Genomic DNA, 17,629 nt, shown 5'->3' on the forward strand with positions numbered 1-17,629 from the left:
TTGGCCACTGTGTCGACAAGTGTTGCCAGTGAAAAAAAGAAGCACCTTTCTGCTGTCTGTAAATAGCAGAAAGGTGCCTTTAAAGAATGCAAAGAACGCAAATCACGTCAAAATCATGATACAATTGCGTCAAAATCGCAGAAAGCATGCAGAAACGCTCAAAAGCAAACTGCATTGGTGGTTATAGAATAATGAATATTTTGAACCTCACTCAAAAGTACTAAGTGAGGGAGGGTTAAAAGATTTATTTGTTCTTATAATGACCTCAGTGGCCTAGATAACCATTTATCGCTTTTTAGCTTGATTCATCCACTGGCGGTGTCTTGCTTTCCATGGTATCTTAGCCTACAAATATGCTGGGTGACTACGTGGCCCCGTACATTTTATAATAAAATGTCAAAGGTGATGATTGGGTGGAGCATTAGAAGAATGTTTTCCTGTTTAAAAAAAGTTTTTTAATGCTTCACCCAATCATCACCTCATTTTATTATAAATATTATGCTGAATTTTATTGTAAACATTTGAAATTTTAACGCAAGTCCTTCTAATTTTATTGTCAACACTTTTATTTAGGAAATGTTTATGATGCGTTTTCATTTTTATGTGTATACCAGCCCTGATGAAGGAGGAGGTTTTCCCCCGAAACGCGTTGGATCCCTGTGTACCCTGTGAACTCCGAACTTCAATAAACACATTGGAAAAAAGCCTGGAGTATGATGTCCCTGCACATCGAATGCTCCCCATATCTCGTTTACACGTATCAATGTGACCTCTGTGAGATGTACAGGATCTCACAAAAGTGAGCACACCCTTCACATTTTTTGGAAATATTTTATTATATCTTTTCACGGAGCTGGTGGTTGTTAGACAGCTTGTACTCTTCCACTTTCCATATGAGGATGCCCCACAGATGCTCAATTAACCACTTTACCACTAGAGCATTTTGCTGTCTTACGTCTGGGCCACTTTTTGCGATTCAGCGCTGTGCGACTTTAACTGACAATTGTGCGGTCGTGCGACGCCATACCCAAACGAAATTTACGTCCTTTTTTTCCCACAAACAGAGCTTTCTTTTGGTGGTATTTGATCACCTGTGCAATTTTTACTTTTTCGCTATAAACAAAAAAAGAGCGTTTATTTTGAAAAAACAACAATATTTTTCACATTTTTTTATATGAAATTCCCCCCCCCAAAAAAATGTAAAAATCTAATTTTTTTAAAATTTTTGGCCAATTTGTTTTCTGCTACCTATGTTTGGTAAAAAAAATTCGCAATAAGCGTATTTTGATTGGTTTGCGCAAAAGTTATTGCGTTTACTAACAAAGGGAAAGATTTCTGTCATTTTTGGTGTTTTTTTTTTTTTTAACGCGTAATGGCGGCGATCTGCGATTTTTTTTGCGGGACTGCGACATTGCGGCGGACAGATCGGACCCTTGACTGACATTTTTGACACTTTTGGGGGTACCAGTGACATTACTGCAGTAATCAGTGCTATATACATTCACTGTTACTGTAAAAATGACACTGGCAGGGAAGGGGTTAATTTTATTGGAGAGGGAGGGGTTAATGTATGCCTGGTGCTTACTGACGTGTGGGGGGGGGGAGGTGACTGAGTGACACAAGGACAGATCCAGGGTTCAGCTATGCTGAACCCTGCAATCTGACCCCGCCTGTCACTTGAGAGATCCGCCCGCTTGTGTTTACACAAGCAGGCGGATCTCCACACTAGATCCCTGACGATCGGGGAAGAGCGGCGGCGATCGCCGCTGCTCCTCCCCTGGCCCGACTCCCGCTGTGACTGAATACAGCGGGAGCGAGCCTCCGGGAAAGGGGAGTGTCTGACGACGTAGGTCTACGTCGTCAGACGATAACGAGCCACTTTGCCGCAGTAGTACTACGGTACTCAGACGGCAAGTGGTTAAGTTTAGGTCTGTAGACATGCTTGGCCAGTCCATCACCTTTACCCTCAGCTTCTTTAGCAAGGAAATGTCCAAATTGGGCCCAAAGTGTCAATATGTTGTGTGGCCACCATTATTTTCCAGCACTGCCCTAACCTTCTTGGCCATGGAGTTCACCAGAGCTTCACAGGTTGCCACTGGAGTTTTCTTCCACTCCTCCATGACGACATCACGGAGCCGGTGGATGTTACAGACCTTGCGCTCTTCCACCTTCTGTTTGAGGATGCCCCACAGATGCTCAATTAAGTTTAGGCTCATAGACATGCTTGGCCAGTCCATCACCTTTACCATCAGCTTCTTCAGCAAGGAAATGTCCAAATTGGGCCCAAAGTGTCAATATGTTGTGTGGCCACCAATATTTCCCAGCACTGCCTTAACCTTTTTGGGCATGGAGTTCACCAGAGCTTCACAGGTTGCCACTGGAGTCCTCTTCCACTCCTCCATGATGACATCACAGATCTGGTGGATGTTAGAGACCTTGCGCTCCTCCACCTTCTATTTGAAGATGCCCTACAGATGCTCAATAGGGTTTAGATCTGGAGACATGCTTGGCCAGTCCATCACCTTTACCCTCAGCTTCTTTAGCAAGGCAGTGGTCGTCTTGGAGGTGTGTTTGAGGTCGTTATCATGTTGGAATACTGCCCTACGGCCCAGTCTCCGAAGGGAGGGGATCATGCTCTGCTTCAGTATGTCACAGTACATGTTGACATTCATGGTTCCCTCAATGAATTGTAGCTTCCCAGTGCCGGCAGCACTCATGCATCCCCAGACCATGACACTCCCCCCACCAGGCTAGTCTGTAGTCAAGACACACTTGTCTTTGTACTCCTCAGCACACACATTTGTCACCATCTGAACCAAATAAGTTTATCTTGGTCTCATCAGACCACAGGACATGGTTCCAGTAATCCATGTCCTTAGTCTGCTTGTCTTCAGCAAACTGTTTTCAGACTTTCTTGTTCATCATCTTTAGAAGAGGCTTCCTTCTGGGATGACAGCCATGCAGACCAATTTGATGCTAATTGGGTCCAATTTGGACATTTTCACTTAGGGGTGTACTCACTTTTGTTGCCAGCGGTTTAGACATAAATGGCTGTGTGTTGAGTTATTTTGAGGGGACAGCAAATTTACACTGTTATACAAGCTGTACACTCACTACTTTACATTGTAGCAAAGTGTCATTTCTTCAGTGTTGTCACATGAAAAGATATAATAAAATATTTACAAAAATGTGAGGGGTGTACTCACTTTTGTGAGATACTGTATATATTCAAACTCGTCTCTTGTCTGCTGTTTTGTGATTGGAACTTGAAATGTCATCAGCTGTAGCACCAGCCAGTAGACTGTAAAAGCGACAGTTCTCAGTAGGGATGATCGAACGGTTCGGGTCGACCATCGGTTCGACCCGAACATTGGCTGTTCGAAATTCGGCCGAATTCCGAACTTTTTGCGGTAAAAGTTCGAAATTCGGCCACCAGAACCGCCCAAAATGCAATGGGACAGGAACTGGGCTTTAAAAGCCCTTGATTGGACCAGAAACTTCAGTAAAAGCCAATTAAGGGGGCAGGAGTCTGCTAGGAATGTGATTGGAGTGACTACGGGGTCCAGCTAGGAATGTGATTGGAGTGACTACGGGGTCCAGAGGCCAATCAGTAGTGAATACGCCCCCCAGTATATAACATAGCCCAGCCAAATCTTTAGCACTGTAATAGAGAGGCTGTGGAAGAGAAGAGTGGAAGCAGTTCTGTTACTCCTGCTGCTCCAGTGTCATTTTGCAATTATTAGAGTGAGGAAAGGGATATGCAGTGTAGTTAGGGTACTATATACCACTATAGTTAGATTCAATAATCTAGTTTCTGTAGGTAAAGTGTTAAGTGTCAGAGTGACCGTAGTGTAGTTTAGGGTGAACTGACTCTGACTGCTATGCCAGGGTGACCGAACTCATCTATGTCAGGGTGACCGCCAGAAAAAAAAGATAATTTTTCTTAGAATTTTTAGTAGTGCAGGGATGGGGTTTGTCTCCTTTCACACCTGGGCGTTTTTATTTCAGGGTTTATTGGGCTTTTTTGTGGACGTCTTTGGAGGCAGGCATTACATCTGAACTTCTGTATAGGGGTATATATACACACACACACACACATATATATATATATATATATATATATACACATGCACACATATAGGTGTGAAAGGAGCGGAACCCCTTTCACACCTATATGTGTGTATATATATATATATATATATATGTGTGTGTGTGTGTGTGTATATATACCCCTATACAGAAGTTCAGATGTCATGCCAGCCACCAAAGACGCACAAAAGACGCCCAATAAACGCCTGAAACAAAAACGCCCAGGTGTGAAAGGAGCGGAACCCCATCCCTGCGCTACTAAAAATTATAAGAAAACATATCTTTTTTCTCTGGTTCTGGACATGCTACAGAGCTAAAACTTTACAGGTACACTTTTTAGACCCCCCAGACACCAAATCCAAAGAAATCTCATTTTTTTTTTTTAATCATTTTTTCAATAATTGGCCCTCTATCAAAAACGACAATTTTTAAGAACTTTTATTTGTGTGATTAATAGTCCCTGGGGAACCCTAGGCACTTTTTAGGGGCATTTATTGGGTTTTAGGGCTTCAAAATGGTGTTTTTTGATTACCGAAGTTTGGGTCCCATTGATTTCAATGGGGTTCTGGAATCCGAATCAAACTTTTAGGAAATTCGGGTGTTCTAGCCGAACCAAACTTTTCAAAAGTTCGATCATCCCTAGTTCTCAGGGCGATGATTTGCAATTGTTTCCAGAGACAAATTGAAGGATAAGCTGGAATGATGTCCATTCAGCTGGATATTGTTTATTATATATTGCAAAACATTTCAGCTTACCTCGAGTTCTACCATCTCAGTCTCAGCAAATTCAGGGATTTCTTTGCTCTGCGTCTTGATGAAGCATTTTTGCAGATCAGCAAAATAGATTCCAGTGATGCCCTGTAATTGGAAAGAGAGGAAAGATAATACCAAAATACAAGAATTGTTATCGCACCCCATGCAGATATCCTAATTTATAGAATTCATAACTGATCACATCTAAGTATATACAGTATAGGATTAGGCGATAGATAGATAGATAGATAGATAGATAGATAGATAGATAGATAGATAGATAGATAGATAGATAGATAGATAGATAGATAGATAGATAGATAGATAGATAGATAGATAGATAGATACTGCTCAAAAAATTTAAAGGAACACTTTTTAATCAGAGTATCGCATCAGGTCAATTAAACTCCTGGGATATTGATCTGGTCAGTTAAGCAGCAGAGGGGGTTGTTAATCAGTTTCAGATGCTTTGGTGTTATTAAATTAACAACAGGTGCACTAGATGGACAATAATGAGACAACCCCCAAAACAGAATGGTTTTACTGGTGGAGGCCACTGAAATTTTATTTTTCCCTACTCATTGTTTCTGACTGTTTTTTTTTTTTTACTAGTTTTGCATTTGGCTAGGGTCAGTGTCACTACTGGTAGCATGAGGCGATACCTGGACCCTATAGAGGTTGCACAGGCAGTCCAACTCCTCCAGGATGGCACATCAATATGTCCCATTGCCAGAAGGCTTGCTGTGTCTCCCAGCACAGTCTCAAGAGCATGGAGGAGATTCCAGGAGACAGGCACTTACTCTAGGAGAGCTGGATGGGGCCATAGAAGGACCTTAACCCATCGGCAGGACCGGTATTTACTTCGTTGTGCAAGGAGGAACAGGATGAGCCCTGCCAGAGCCCTACAAAAATTACCTCCTGCAGATCACTGTGAATGTCTCTGGCCAAACAATCAGAACTTCATGAGGGTGGTCTGAGGGCCCGACATCCTCTAGGGCTCTAGGGCCCTGTGCTCACTGCCCGGCACTGTTGAGCTTGATTGACATTTGCCATTGAACACCAGAATTGTCAGGTCTGCCACTGGTGCCCTGTGCGTTTCACAGATGAGAGCAGGTTCACCCTGAGCACATGTGACCGATGGGAATGGGTCTGGAGAAGCCATGGAGAATGTTATGCTGCCTGTAACATAGTTCAGCATGACCGATTTGGTGGTGGGTCAGTGATGGTCTGAGGAGGCATATCCATGGAGGGACACACAGACCTCTACAGGCTAGACATAACTGCCATTAGAAATCGGGATGAAATCCTTGAACCCATTGTAAAAACCCCACGCTGGTGCAGTGGGTCTGGGTTCCTCCTGGTGCATGGCAATGCTGGGCCTCATGTGGTGAGAGTATGCAGGCAGTTCCTGGAGAATGAAGGAATTGATACCATTAAATGGCCCCCACACTTGCCTGACCTAAATCCAATAGAACACCTTTGGAACATTATGCTTTGGTCCATCCAACGCCGCCAGGATGCACCTCAGTCTGTTCAGGAGCTCAGTAATGCCCTGGTCCATAACTGGGAGGAAATACCCCAGGACACCATCTGTCATCTGGTTAGGAGCATGCCCCAATGTTGTCAGGCATCCATACAAGCACGTGGGGGCCATACAAACTACTGAGGACCATTTTTTGTTGCTGCAATGAAATTTCAGCAAAATGGACTAGCCTGCTGCATCATTTTTTCACTTTGATTTTCGGGGTGTCTTTGAATTCAGCTCTCTGTAGGGTGCTAATTTTCATTTCCATCAAACAATCGTTTCCTTCCTAACACATTACCCAGTCCATACCAGTATAGATCCTAACCCATTACCCAGTAAATACCAGTATAGATCCTAACACATTACCCAGCCCATACCAGTATAGATCCTAACACATTACCAGTGGCTGCTGGTGCTCAAAATTTTTTTGGGGGGGGGGCGCAAACAGAAAAATGAGTGACCAGCGTGCCCCCAATCAATGCAGAGTGCCACAGCATGCCCCCATCAATGCAGAATGCCACAGCATTGCCCCCAATCAATGCAGAGTGCCACAGCATGCCCCCCGATTAATGCAGAATGCCACAGCGTGCCCCCAATCAATGCAGAGTGCCACAGCGTGCTCCCCAATCAATGCAGAGCGCCACAGTGTGCCCCCCAATCAATGCAGAGCGCCACAGCATGCCCCCAATCAATGCAGAGTGCCACAGCATGCCCCCAATCAATGCAGAGCGCCACAGCATGCCCCCAATCAATGCAGAGCGCCACAGCGTGCCCCCCAATCAATGCAGAGTGCCACAGCTTGCCCCCCAATCAATGCAAAGCGCCACAGCGTACCCCCAATCAATGCAGAGCGCCACAGCATTGTTCCCAATCATTGCAGAGCGCCACAGCATGCCCCCCAATCAATGCAGAGCGCCACAGCATTGTCCCCAATCATTGCAGAGCGCTACATTGATTGGCCAGGAGGAGGATCGGTGTGGCAATAGCGAATTTTCATTCGCTATTGTCACACATTGGGTGGGCTTGGGACGCAGTGCTCTGTGCCCCGAGCCCACCCTTTGCATTGCCCTATTAGAGCCTATGGCTCTAATCAGGTGATGTAAAAAAAAAAAAAAATCCCCATTAAGCTCCATGCGTCCGGCATCCCTGCATGCAGATTAGGGGGCCGGACGCATGGATGGGGGGGGGGGGGGGCGGCGCCCCTGCGCCCCTGACGAGCCGGCCACCACTGCACATTACCAGTAAAGATTAAATCTTTCCCCATTGAGATCGGATGTGTTTTCAAAGTGTTCCTTTACTTTTTTTTTAACAGTGTGTAAACATATATATATATATATATATATATATATATATATATATATATATATATATATATATATATATATATATATATATATATAATTTTTTTTTAATATACGGATTAATATATTTTATTTTATACTTTAGCTTTTTTTTATACATTTAGATGTGATATATATATATATATATGGTTGTTATTTACAGTTTCATTTTTGTTACTATACACACTGATAATTTTTTATTTAGTTACATTAGTATTATTTACTAACTGGTATATTGTATATCCCTTATGTTTTAATGTATGTAAAACATTTTTATTGGCTAATATTGTAAGCCCTGGCCCTCTACGTCTTGTATGATAGCACCCAAGCAAAACCATGAGCCTAGACAGGTATGATGACGCAATCCCAGGAGGCAGGTCTGGATTGGCAGGAGGCAGGTTGAATGACATTGGGGTTTATGCAACTTGTAAGAGGCACTTGGCTGCATGAAGTGTCTACACGGGACAGTGCTGGAGAGGAGGTAAGTATTGCAGCTAATGATGCTTTATTTTAGCTCCAAGCTGCTTTCTTCTGGCTGTTAATGGCTGCTAAGGAAGTAGCAGGTGCTTGCACCCACCGAGTCCTTACTAACCACTGATGTCACCCAGCCCATTCACTTATATGGCTAGGAATCCCTAGCCACATAAGCAAATAGGCGGGGATCGAGGGGTTGCATCATTGCCTAAATATGACCATTTGGCCATATTTGGGCAATAATGTCACCACTATCCTCACCCCTTCCCTTATATAGCTGATGATAGCTCGGGGAGCCGTAATTCGGCTATGGGTAGTGTTGGGATTGATCATATGAGCTAGGTCATCAGGGTTGGGTTTTTTTTTTGTGAGTTTGGCATCGTGATTGATAAATTAATTTACAATGTGGGACATGTATTTATTTATTTATTTAATGAAGCATTGTCAAACATTTTGGGTGTCCTTATTTTTAGGGGACTTTTTTTTCCTTGAGAATAAGAGTATTATGTATTCCATTTACATGGGAGGGTGGTATCTGGTGGCCCCCTTATTATTAAGGGGGGCTTCCAGATTCCGATATGCTCCCTCCCCACAGACCCCCACAACCATTGGCCAGGGTTGTGGGGAAGAGGCCCTTGTACTCATCAAAATGGGGACAAGTTGCTTTGCCAGGTAGGTCAATAAAAAAAAAATCACTGCTCCAGGCCAAATGGAAATTAAAAGAAAACATTTCGCCCCAGGGCAGTGCCCAACCCCATGTTATTTTTTAATGCCCCATTGCATAAGCCCAGAAAATTGTCATTTTTAATTTGACCGATTTTGGCTTTCATTGAATTCAAAAGGGTTCAGCATCCAAACGTCGCTAAACCGTGCTCAAACCAAACCCAGGACAGCTCAACTCATCCTTACCTCTGACATTCAGTGTGGTTCTAAACTATACCTTAGGACAGTGACTTCCAAATTGTGACCCGAGGGCCAAATGCGGCCCTTTGCTTGCCTTTATCTTGCCCTTGGGGCACTATTCCTCCTACTGAAAGCAACAATTGGGTCATAATTCTTGCCACTGATACCAATAATGGGGCACTATTCAACCCACTGACATCAATGATGGGACACTATTCCTCCCACTGACACCAATGATGGGACACTATTCCTCCCACTGACACCAATGATGGGGCTCTATTCCTCCCACTGATACCTATGATGGGGTACTATTCCTCCCACTGACAACAATGATGGGGCACTCTTCCTCCCACTGATACCAATGATGGGATGCTATTCCTCCCACTGACACCAATGATGGGGCACTATTCCTCCCACTGACACCAATGATGGGGCACTATTCCTCCCACTGACACCAATGATGGGGCACGATTCCTCCCACTGATACTTATGATGGGGCACTGTAACGGAACTGCCGACCCACACTGTACTTGTGGTCTTCTGTCCGTATGCGGCTTCCTTGCAGTCATGAACATAGACTCATAGACACAAATCCTAGCTGCCCCCATGCAAAGCTAGCCAACAACTTAGCTTGTACAAGTTTTGGAACCTTCTCCTTTATTGAACAAATTCACACTTAATTTATATACACATGAGCAAATCCTCCTCCTGATCAAATTACTACACACAGGTCAGGGGTTGCCTGATTACATTATCCTATGCAGATGAAATTGTATACAGGAACAGAATTAACCTGAACTAATTATCTGGCCATCTAGTCGGAACAATGTGAGGTCATTAACATTTAACAATGGGACAGGCAGACTTAACACAATCCACACCCCAGCTCAATAGGACAAGACTGCCAATGACAGTTTGTCCGTCTACTACATTGAAACACATGGAATAATACACATCTAGGTGTCACAGACTCCATGGCAACAGGCCACAGGTCTCACAGTGCAAAGTGGGATCAAATCTCCACATTTCTTGAGAGACACCATTGACAAATTTCACTCTCCCATCTGAAGTCATCCAAACCATTCTCCCAGTGTCCCCCAAGTATCTGTCCCTCACTCCCAGTGACAGTGAACACCGTCACTGGGACTATTCCTCCCACTGACACCAATGATGGGGCACTATTCCTTACACTGACACCAATGATGGGATGCTATTCCTCCCACTTACCCCAATGATGGGGCTCTTTTTCTCCCACTGATACCAATGATGGGGCAGTATTCCTCCCATCAATACCAATGATGGGGCTTTATTCCTCCCACTGATACCAATGATGGGGCACTATTTCTCCAACTGACACCAATGATGGGACACTTCCTCCCACTGACACCAATGATGGAGCTTTATTCCCCCAACTGATACCAATGATGGGGCACTATTTCTCCCACTGATACCATTGATGGGCACTATTCCTCCCACTGACGCCAATGATGGGACACTATTACTCCCACTGACACCAATGGTGGAGCTTTATTCCTCCCCCTGATACCAATGATGGGACACTATTCCTCCCACTGATACCAATGATGGGACCCAATCCTCCCACTGATACCAATGATGGGACACTATTCCTCCCACTGATACCAATAATGGGGCTCTATTCCTCTCACTGACACCATTGATGGGGCTTTTTTCCTTCCACTGATAGCAATGATGGGGCACTATTCCTCCCATTGACACAACCAATAGGGACATAAGTCCTGTCACTGACACCAACAATGGGGCCCTATTTCTCCCACTGACTGTCATGGTCTTACCTTCTTGCTGTTCTCCTTCGTTTGACATGTGCTGGCGGCCATCTTGGTTTCTGGGTTTCTTGTAGCCTCCCACCCTGCGGCTCCTCCTTCCCACTGGGAGGAGCTGGATGCCTAGCTCATATATATAGGAGGTCTGTGGCTTCAGTTCCTTGCTTGGTCCTCCTGTGCTCACATGCTTCTAAGACTGCTGCTGCTTCTGGTCCCTGATCCTGGCTTCGTCTGACTACCCTGCTGGTTCCTGATCCTGGCTTCGTCTGACTACCCTGCTGGTTCCTGATCCTGGCTTCGTCTGACTACCCTGCTGGTTCCTGATCCTGGCTTCGTCTGACTACCCTGCTGGTTCCTGATCCTGGCTTCGTCTGACTACCCTGCTGGTTCCTGATCCTGGCTTCGTCTGACTACCCTGCTGGTTCCTGATCCCGGCTTCGTCTGACTACCCTCCTGGTTCCTGACCTCTGGCTTCGCAAGGACTCTGCCTCGGTTTCGCCATCCATTTGGACTTCTGCTTTACAGCTTGATTTTCAATAAAGCCTTCTTATTTTCACTTATCTGTTGTTGTACGTCTGGTTCATGGTTCCGTGACATTAGGACCAAGCCATGAATTCTGACGGTACAGGGCCATCCTCGCTACCCACGCTGGTTGCCAGACTTGATCAGCAGGATCACCTGTTGGGTCGGTTCGCCGTGGCGTTGCAAACCCTGCTTGAACGCACGGCTCATTTCGCTCCCGTTGCCGATGGGTCGGTTGTCGCTCCTGGGCCCGCTCCTACTGCCGCTCCGGTTGTTGCGCCAGAGTCTACCCCGACACCTGTTGTTGCGCCTGCGGTGTTTCGGGGTATGACCGGTTCTGCCCCCCTTCCACAGCGCTTTGGGGGAGAGCCAACTCAGTGCCGAGGTTTCCTTAACCAGGTGGGCATTTATTTCGAGTTGCTGCCACATGCCTTTCCTACTGAGAGATCAAAGGTGGGCTTCTTAATTTCGCTGCTCTCGGACAAGGCCTTGGCCTGGGCCAGCCCTTTATGGGAGAACAACAATCCGGTGGTTGCCGAGTTTTCCGGTTTTGTTGCTTCTCTTCGGAGGGTATTCGATGTGCCGGCTCATGCTGCCTCTGCTGCGAAGCTCCTTATGTCCATCAGACAGGGTTCACGATCCGTAGCTGAATACGCCATTGAGTTTCGTACCCTGGCAGCAGAGGTGGGCTGGAATAATGAGGCTCTGGTCGCTGCTTTCTCTCATGGTCTCTCGGATGCCTTGAAGGATGAGGTTGCAGCTAAGGACCTACCAGTGGAGCTCGAGTCTCTTATTTCTTTCTTGATTTTGATTGACACCAGACTCAGGGAGAGACCTTCCTTTAAGGAGAGTCAGCGGAGGCCTCCTAACAGATTGGCGCCTACCTTTGCTGTCCCACCCGTGCCTCCCTCTCCTCCCACGCTTCCTGGGGATGACTTGGCTGGGGGTGAACCCATGCAGCTGGGCTTTGCTCGCCTGTCCGAGGGGGAGAGGGTACTCCGAAGACACGAGGGTCGATGCATGTACTGTGGTCTCGGTGGGCATTTTCGGTTGGCATGTCCGAACCGTCCGGGAAACGCTCACACCTGAGATCCTGTCGGGGGCAGATCTTGGGTGGAGTCTCCTCGTCCCCGGTTTCCCGTGTTGACAAACCACTGATCACTGTTGTCCTCTCCTGGGTCGGGGGCTCAGTGACGACCCAGGCGTTGGTGGACTCTGGTGCTGGTGGTTTGTTCATTGATAGTGTGTTCGCTGCCGCCAATTCCATTCCTCTGCAGGCCCGAGGTTCTCCACTGGCTCTTGAGGTGATAGACGGCAGACCCCTTCTGCCGCCACACGTGACTCATGAGACCCTTCCAGTGGGGATAGCCATTGGTGCCGTTCACAGAGAGTCGGTCTGCTTCCAGGTTATTTCGTCTCCACACTACTCGGTGGTCTTGGGGTACCCCTGGCTCCAGAAGCATAATCCGACTTTCGATTGGAGATCGGCCGAGATCCTCTCGTGGTCACCGCAGTGTGGGGCTAGTTGCATCCATGGGCCTGTCAAGTTGCTGTGTACTTCCTCGGACTCTCTGTTGCCTCCTGAATACGAGGAGTACCGGGATGTATTCGATAAGGTGCGCGCGGTTGCCCTACCTCCGCATCGCCCATACGATTGTGCCATCGAGTTTCAACCTGGTGCCGTTCCTCCTCGTCCACTGTCGGTAGCGGAGAATGAGGCCATGGAGGAGTACGTGAAGGAAGCGCTTTCACGTGGACACATTCGCAAATCCTCGTCCCCGGCAGGGGCTGGATTTTTCTTTGTGAAAAAGAAGGGCGGTGAGTTGAGGCCTTGTATCGATTACAGGGGTCTCAATCGCATCACGATCAAGAACGCTTACCCGATACCCTTGATTTCCGAGCTGTTCGATCGCCTTAAAGGGGCCACGGTCTTTACCAAACTCGACCTGAGGGCGGCATATAACCTCGTAAGGATCAAGGCGGGCGATGAGTGGAAGACCGCGTTTAACACCAGGACCGGTCATTATGAATCCTTGGTTATGCCCTTTGGGTTGTGCAATGCGCCCGCAGTCTTTCAGGAATTCATTAACGATGTTTTCCGTGACCTGTTGCAGCAGTGTGTGGTGGTCTATTTGGATGACATCTTGGTATATTCTGAATCCATGGAGACCCACATTCTGGATGTCAAACGAGTGTTGCAACGGTTACGAGAGAACAAGCTGTTCGGTAAGCTTGAGAAATGCGAATTTCACCGATCCCAGGTAACCTTCTTAGGTTACATCATTTCCGCTGAGGGGTTCTCCATGGATCCTGAGAAGGTTTCGGCTGTCTTACATTGGCCCCAGCCCAGTGGTCTTCGCTCCCTGCAGCGCTTTTTGGGCTTCGCCAATTATTATCGGAAGTTCATCAGGAACTTTTCCATGCTAGCCAAGCCTCTCACGGATCTGACCAGGAAGGGCAGTAATTCCCAGGTCTGGCCGCTCGAGGCCATCCGAGCTTTTGAGGCTCTAAAGTCCGCCTTTGTGTCGGCTCCGATTCTGTCGCATCCCAACCCTGGGTTGCCCTTTGTCCTCGAGGTGGACGCCTCTGAGACGGGAGTAGGCGCCCTTCTGTCTCAGCGTAGAACACCAGAGGGTCCTCTGCTTCCTTGTGGGTTTTACTCCCGGAAACTGTCTTCCGCGGAGTGCAACTATCAGATTGGTGACAGGGAGTTATTGGCCATCGTGCAGGCCCTTAAAGAATGGAGGCACTTGCTCGAGGGTTCGGTGGTTCCGGTCCTCATCCTGACGGACCACAAGAATCTGACCTACCTTTCTGAGGCCAAGAGATTGACACCACGTCAGGCCAGATGGGCTCTGTTCTTGTCACGTTTTAATTACGTGGTCTCCTACCTACCCGGTTCCAAGAACATCAGGGCGGATGCCTTATCACGGCAGTACTCCGACCTGTCCAGGGAGGAGTCGATTCCGACTTCGGTCATACCTCCGAATCAGATCCTGGCCGCCATTCGCACCAGCCTGACCTCTCCCCTGGGTGAGCAGATTTTGGCGGCTCAATCTGGTGCTCCCTCTGGGAGACCCAACGGCAGATGTTTTGTGCCTGAGGAGTTGCGCACTCGGTTGTTGCGAACCTACCATAACTCCAAGACCGCGGGGCATCCTGGAAAGAATCAGCTGTCCTGGGCTGTTTCACGTCTGTTCTGGTGGCCTTCCCTACGTTCCAACATCGCCGCATATGTAGCGGCATGCTCCGTTTGTGCCCAGAGTAAGTCCCCTCGGCACCTTCCGTTGGGCCTTCTGCAACCCATAGCCACCGGGGAGCGCCCATGGTCACACCTGGGGATGGATTTCATTGTGGACCTCCCTGCATCCCGAGGCCATACGGTCATTCTCATGATTGTGGATCGATTTTCCAAAATGTGCCACTGTGTTCCTCTCAAGAAGTTACCCTCTGCACAGGAGTTGGCCACGATTTTTGCCAGGGAGGTCTTCCGGTTGCACGGTCTGCCCAAGGAGATTGTGTCGGATCGGGGGAGTCAGTTTGTGTCCAGGTTCTGGCGCGCCTTTTGCTCCCAGTTGGGGATTCATCTCTCCTTCTCCTCGGCCTACCACCCTCAGTCCAATGGGGCCGCAGAACGATCCAATCAGGCCTTGGAGCAATTCCTTCGTTGCTATGTCTCCGATCACCAAGACAATTGGGTTGACCTCCTGCCTTGGGCTGAGTTTGCCAGGAACACGGCGGTGAACTCTTCCTCTGGGACGTCTCCCTTCATGGCCAATTATGGGTTCCAACCTGCCGTGTTACCGGAGGTATTCTCTCCCCAGGATATTCCGGCTGTGGAGGATCACCTTTCCGTCCTACGTGCTTCTTGGGTACAGATCCAGAAGTCCCTTGAGGTCTCTGCGCAGCGCCAGAGACTCCAGGCTGATCGCAGACGAGCGCCTGCTCCTTCCTACCAGGCCGGAGACCGTGTATGGTTGTCCACCCGCAACCTCAACCTTCGAGTGCCCACTCCCAAGCTGGCGCCTCGCTTTGTTGGTCCCTTCCGAGTGCTTCGCAGGGTAAACCCGGTAGCCTATGCCCTTGCGCTTCCTCCTGGCATGCGGATCTCCAACGTGTTTCATGTCTCCCTGTTGAAGCCACTGGTGTGTAATCGTTTCACTTCCTCGGTTCCTCGGCCCCGTCCGGTCCAAGTGGGCAATCGTGAGGAGTATGAGGTGAGCAATATCCTGGACTCACGCCTGGTCCGCGGTCGGGTGCAGTTTTTGGTTCATTGGCGTGGTTATGGTCCAGAGGAGTGTTCCTGGGTTCCCTCCGCAGATGTCCATGCTCCTGCCTTGCTCCGAGCCTTCCATGCACGCTTCCCTCAGAAACCGTTCTTTACTCCGCGGAGGAGGGGCCCTTGAGGGGGAGGTACTGTCATGGTCTTACCTTCTTGCTGTTCTCCTTCGTTTGACATGTGCTGGCGGCCATCTTGGTTTCTGGGTTTCTTGTAGCCTCCCACCCTGCGGCTCCTCCTTCCCACTGGGAGGAGCTGGATGCCTAGCTCATATATATAGGAGGTCTGTGGCTTCAGTTCCTTGCTTGGTCCTCCTGTGTTCACATGCTTCTAAGACTGCTGCTGCTTCTGGTCCCTGATCCTGGCTTCGTCTGACTACCCTGCTGGTTCCTGATCCTGGCTTCGTCTGACTACCCTGCTGGTTCCTGATCCTGGCTTCGTCTGACTACCCTGCTGGTTCCTGATTCTGGCTTCGTCTGACTACCCTGCTGGTTCCTGATCCTGGCTTCGTCTGACTACCCTGCTGGTTCCTGATCCTGGCTTCGTCTGACTACCCTCCTGGTTCCTGACCTCTGGCTTCGCAAGGACTCTGCCTCGGTTTCGCCATCCGTTTGGACTTCTGCTTTACAGCTTGATTTTCAATAAAGCCTTCTTATTTTCACTTATCTGTTGTTGTACGTCTGGTTCATGGTTCCGTGACACTGACACCATTGATGAGGGCATTATTCCACCCATGAAAGATGTGCCATTGTCTACTCCAACTGACATTTTCTACTCCCACTGACCACAGTCTGGCCTCTCTAAAGTCTGAAGGGCAGTAAACAGGCCCCTTAATTAGAAGGTTTGGAGGGCTTTATTCGGACCGTATTTTTGATCTCACCTGAAAAACGTTTCTATTTTTTTCTCCTAATGGTTTATTTTAAACTACTGTACTTTACTACCTTTGATGTACAGTATTTTCCTTCATTGATTAAACCTGCTCAGCCTTAAGAAGTCATAAAAAGATCCAATTACATATTGAATGGCTATTTTAAAACAAAATTCTGTTACTCGCATTTTTGTTATTTTGTTTATTTCTACAAAAAATAGACCTTTTGTACTGCAGATTTTCAAAACACTTGTTTTAATGTACAATCTTTGTATTCTCTCTAAGCAGCTGCCACAATTTTAAAAGTAGTTTTAAGTCTTACTTTTTTTTTTTAAGTAGAAAAATATTCTATTATATTTGATATTTGTACAAGAAAATGAAGCAAGAATACTAACATGTTTGAAGTCGTGGATCTCCACCGCTTTGTCTGTGCCGTTTTCTGTCCGAAAAGTTTCAATTTTGTTGCGCGGATCAATTTCCATTAATACCGTCGTCTTCTCGTCTGCGCTGAAGAATTTGTATTCCACGTCATAGACCTGCGGGGAGACAAATGGAAGAGATTCCTGGGTCATGTTGAACAATAATTGTTATACAATGCTAGTTTGACCTGAAATTTGAAGCCACGGTAATCAAAGGCTCTTATTTGCCCAAATACGTTTTTTCTTTTTTTTTTCAAAAATCTTTTTCTGTAATTTTTTAGAAATTTTAAGGTAGAACCGTCAGTAACTTAACCACTTGCCGACTTCAATACATATCTATATGTTGCGGCTTGCAAGTGGTTTACCGGGATTATGGCTGAAGATATCAGCCATAGCCTGGTACCATTTCTTGCAGCCAGTGGCTTTCCCATGAGCTGCTGGAATTATTTTTGAAACGGCGTATAGCAACTACTCCCCCCCCCCCCCCCAGCTCACCTGTGTCTCTCAAAGCGATCCACTGGTGCAGCCGACTTCTCCCAGAAGCGATCAAAGAGTAGATACTCTTTGATCGACTCTATGGCCTTGGAGGACTAGAGTGAAGTCGTGATGTCTCTTCTAGGCAAGGCTGCACGGACATATACACTATACTGCCAAA

The 17,629-nt window shown here is 47.3% G+C and overlaps 1 protein-coding gene across 1 annotated transcript in view; it reads right to left on the reverse strand.

Annotated features, from left to right (window-relative positions):
• The window catches only part of TNMD (tenomodulin), a 221,166-nt gene that overhangs the window by 92,117 nt on the left and 111,420 nt on the right, over positions 1–17,629 (reverse strand). The window contains exons 3-4 of the mRNA XM_082264303.1: positions 16,951–17,091; positions 4,846–4,947 (exon numbers count right to left, since the gene is read on the reverse strand). Of these exons, the coding sequence (XP_082120429.1) occupies positions 4,846–4,947; positions 16,951–17,091 (243 nt within the window). The remainder of the gene's footprint in view (positions 1–4,845; positions 4,948–16,950; positions 17,092–17,629) is intronic.

This window comes from Pelophylax lessonae (genome assembly GCF_965119305.1).
Source record: "Pelophylax lessonae genome assembly, chromosome: 7".
In the NCBI taxonomy this organism is placed as follows: Eukaryota; Metazoa; Chordata; class Amphibia; order Anura; family Ranidae; genus Pelophylax; species Pelophylax lessonae.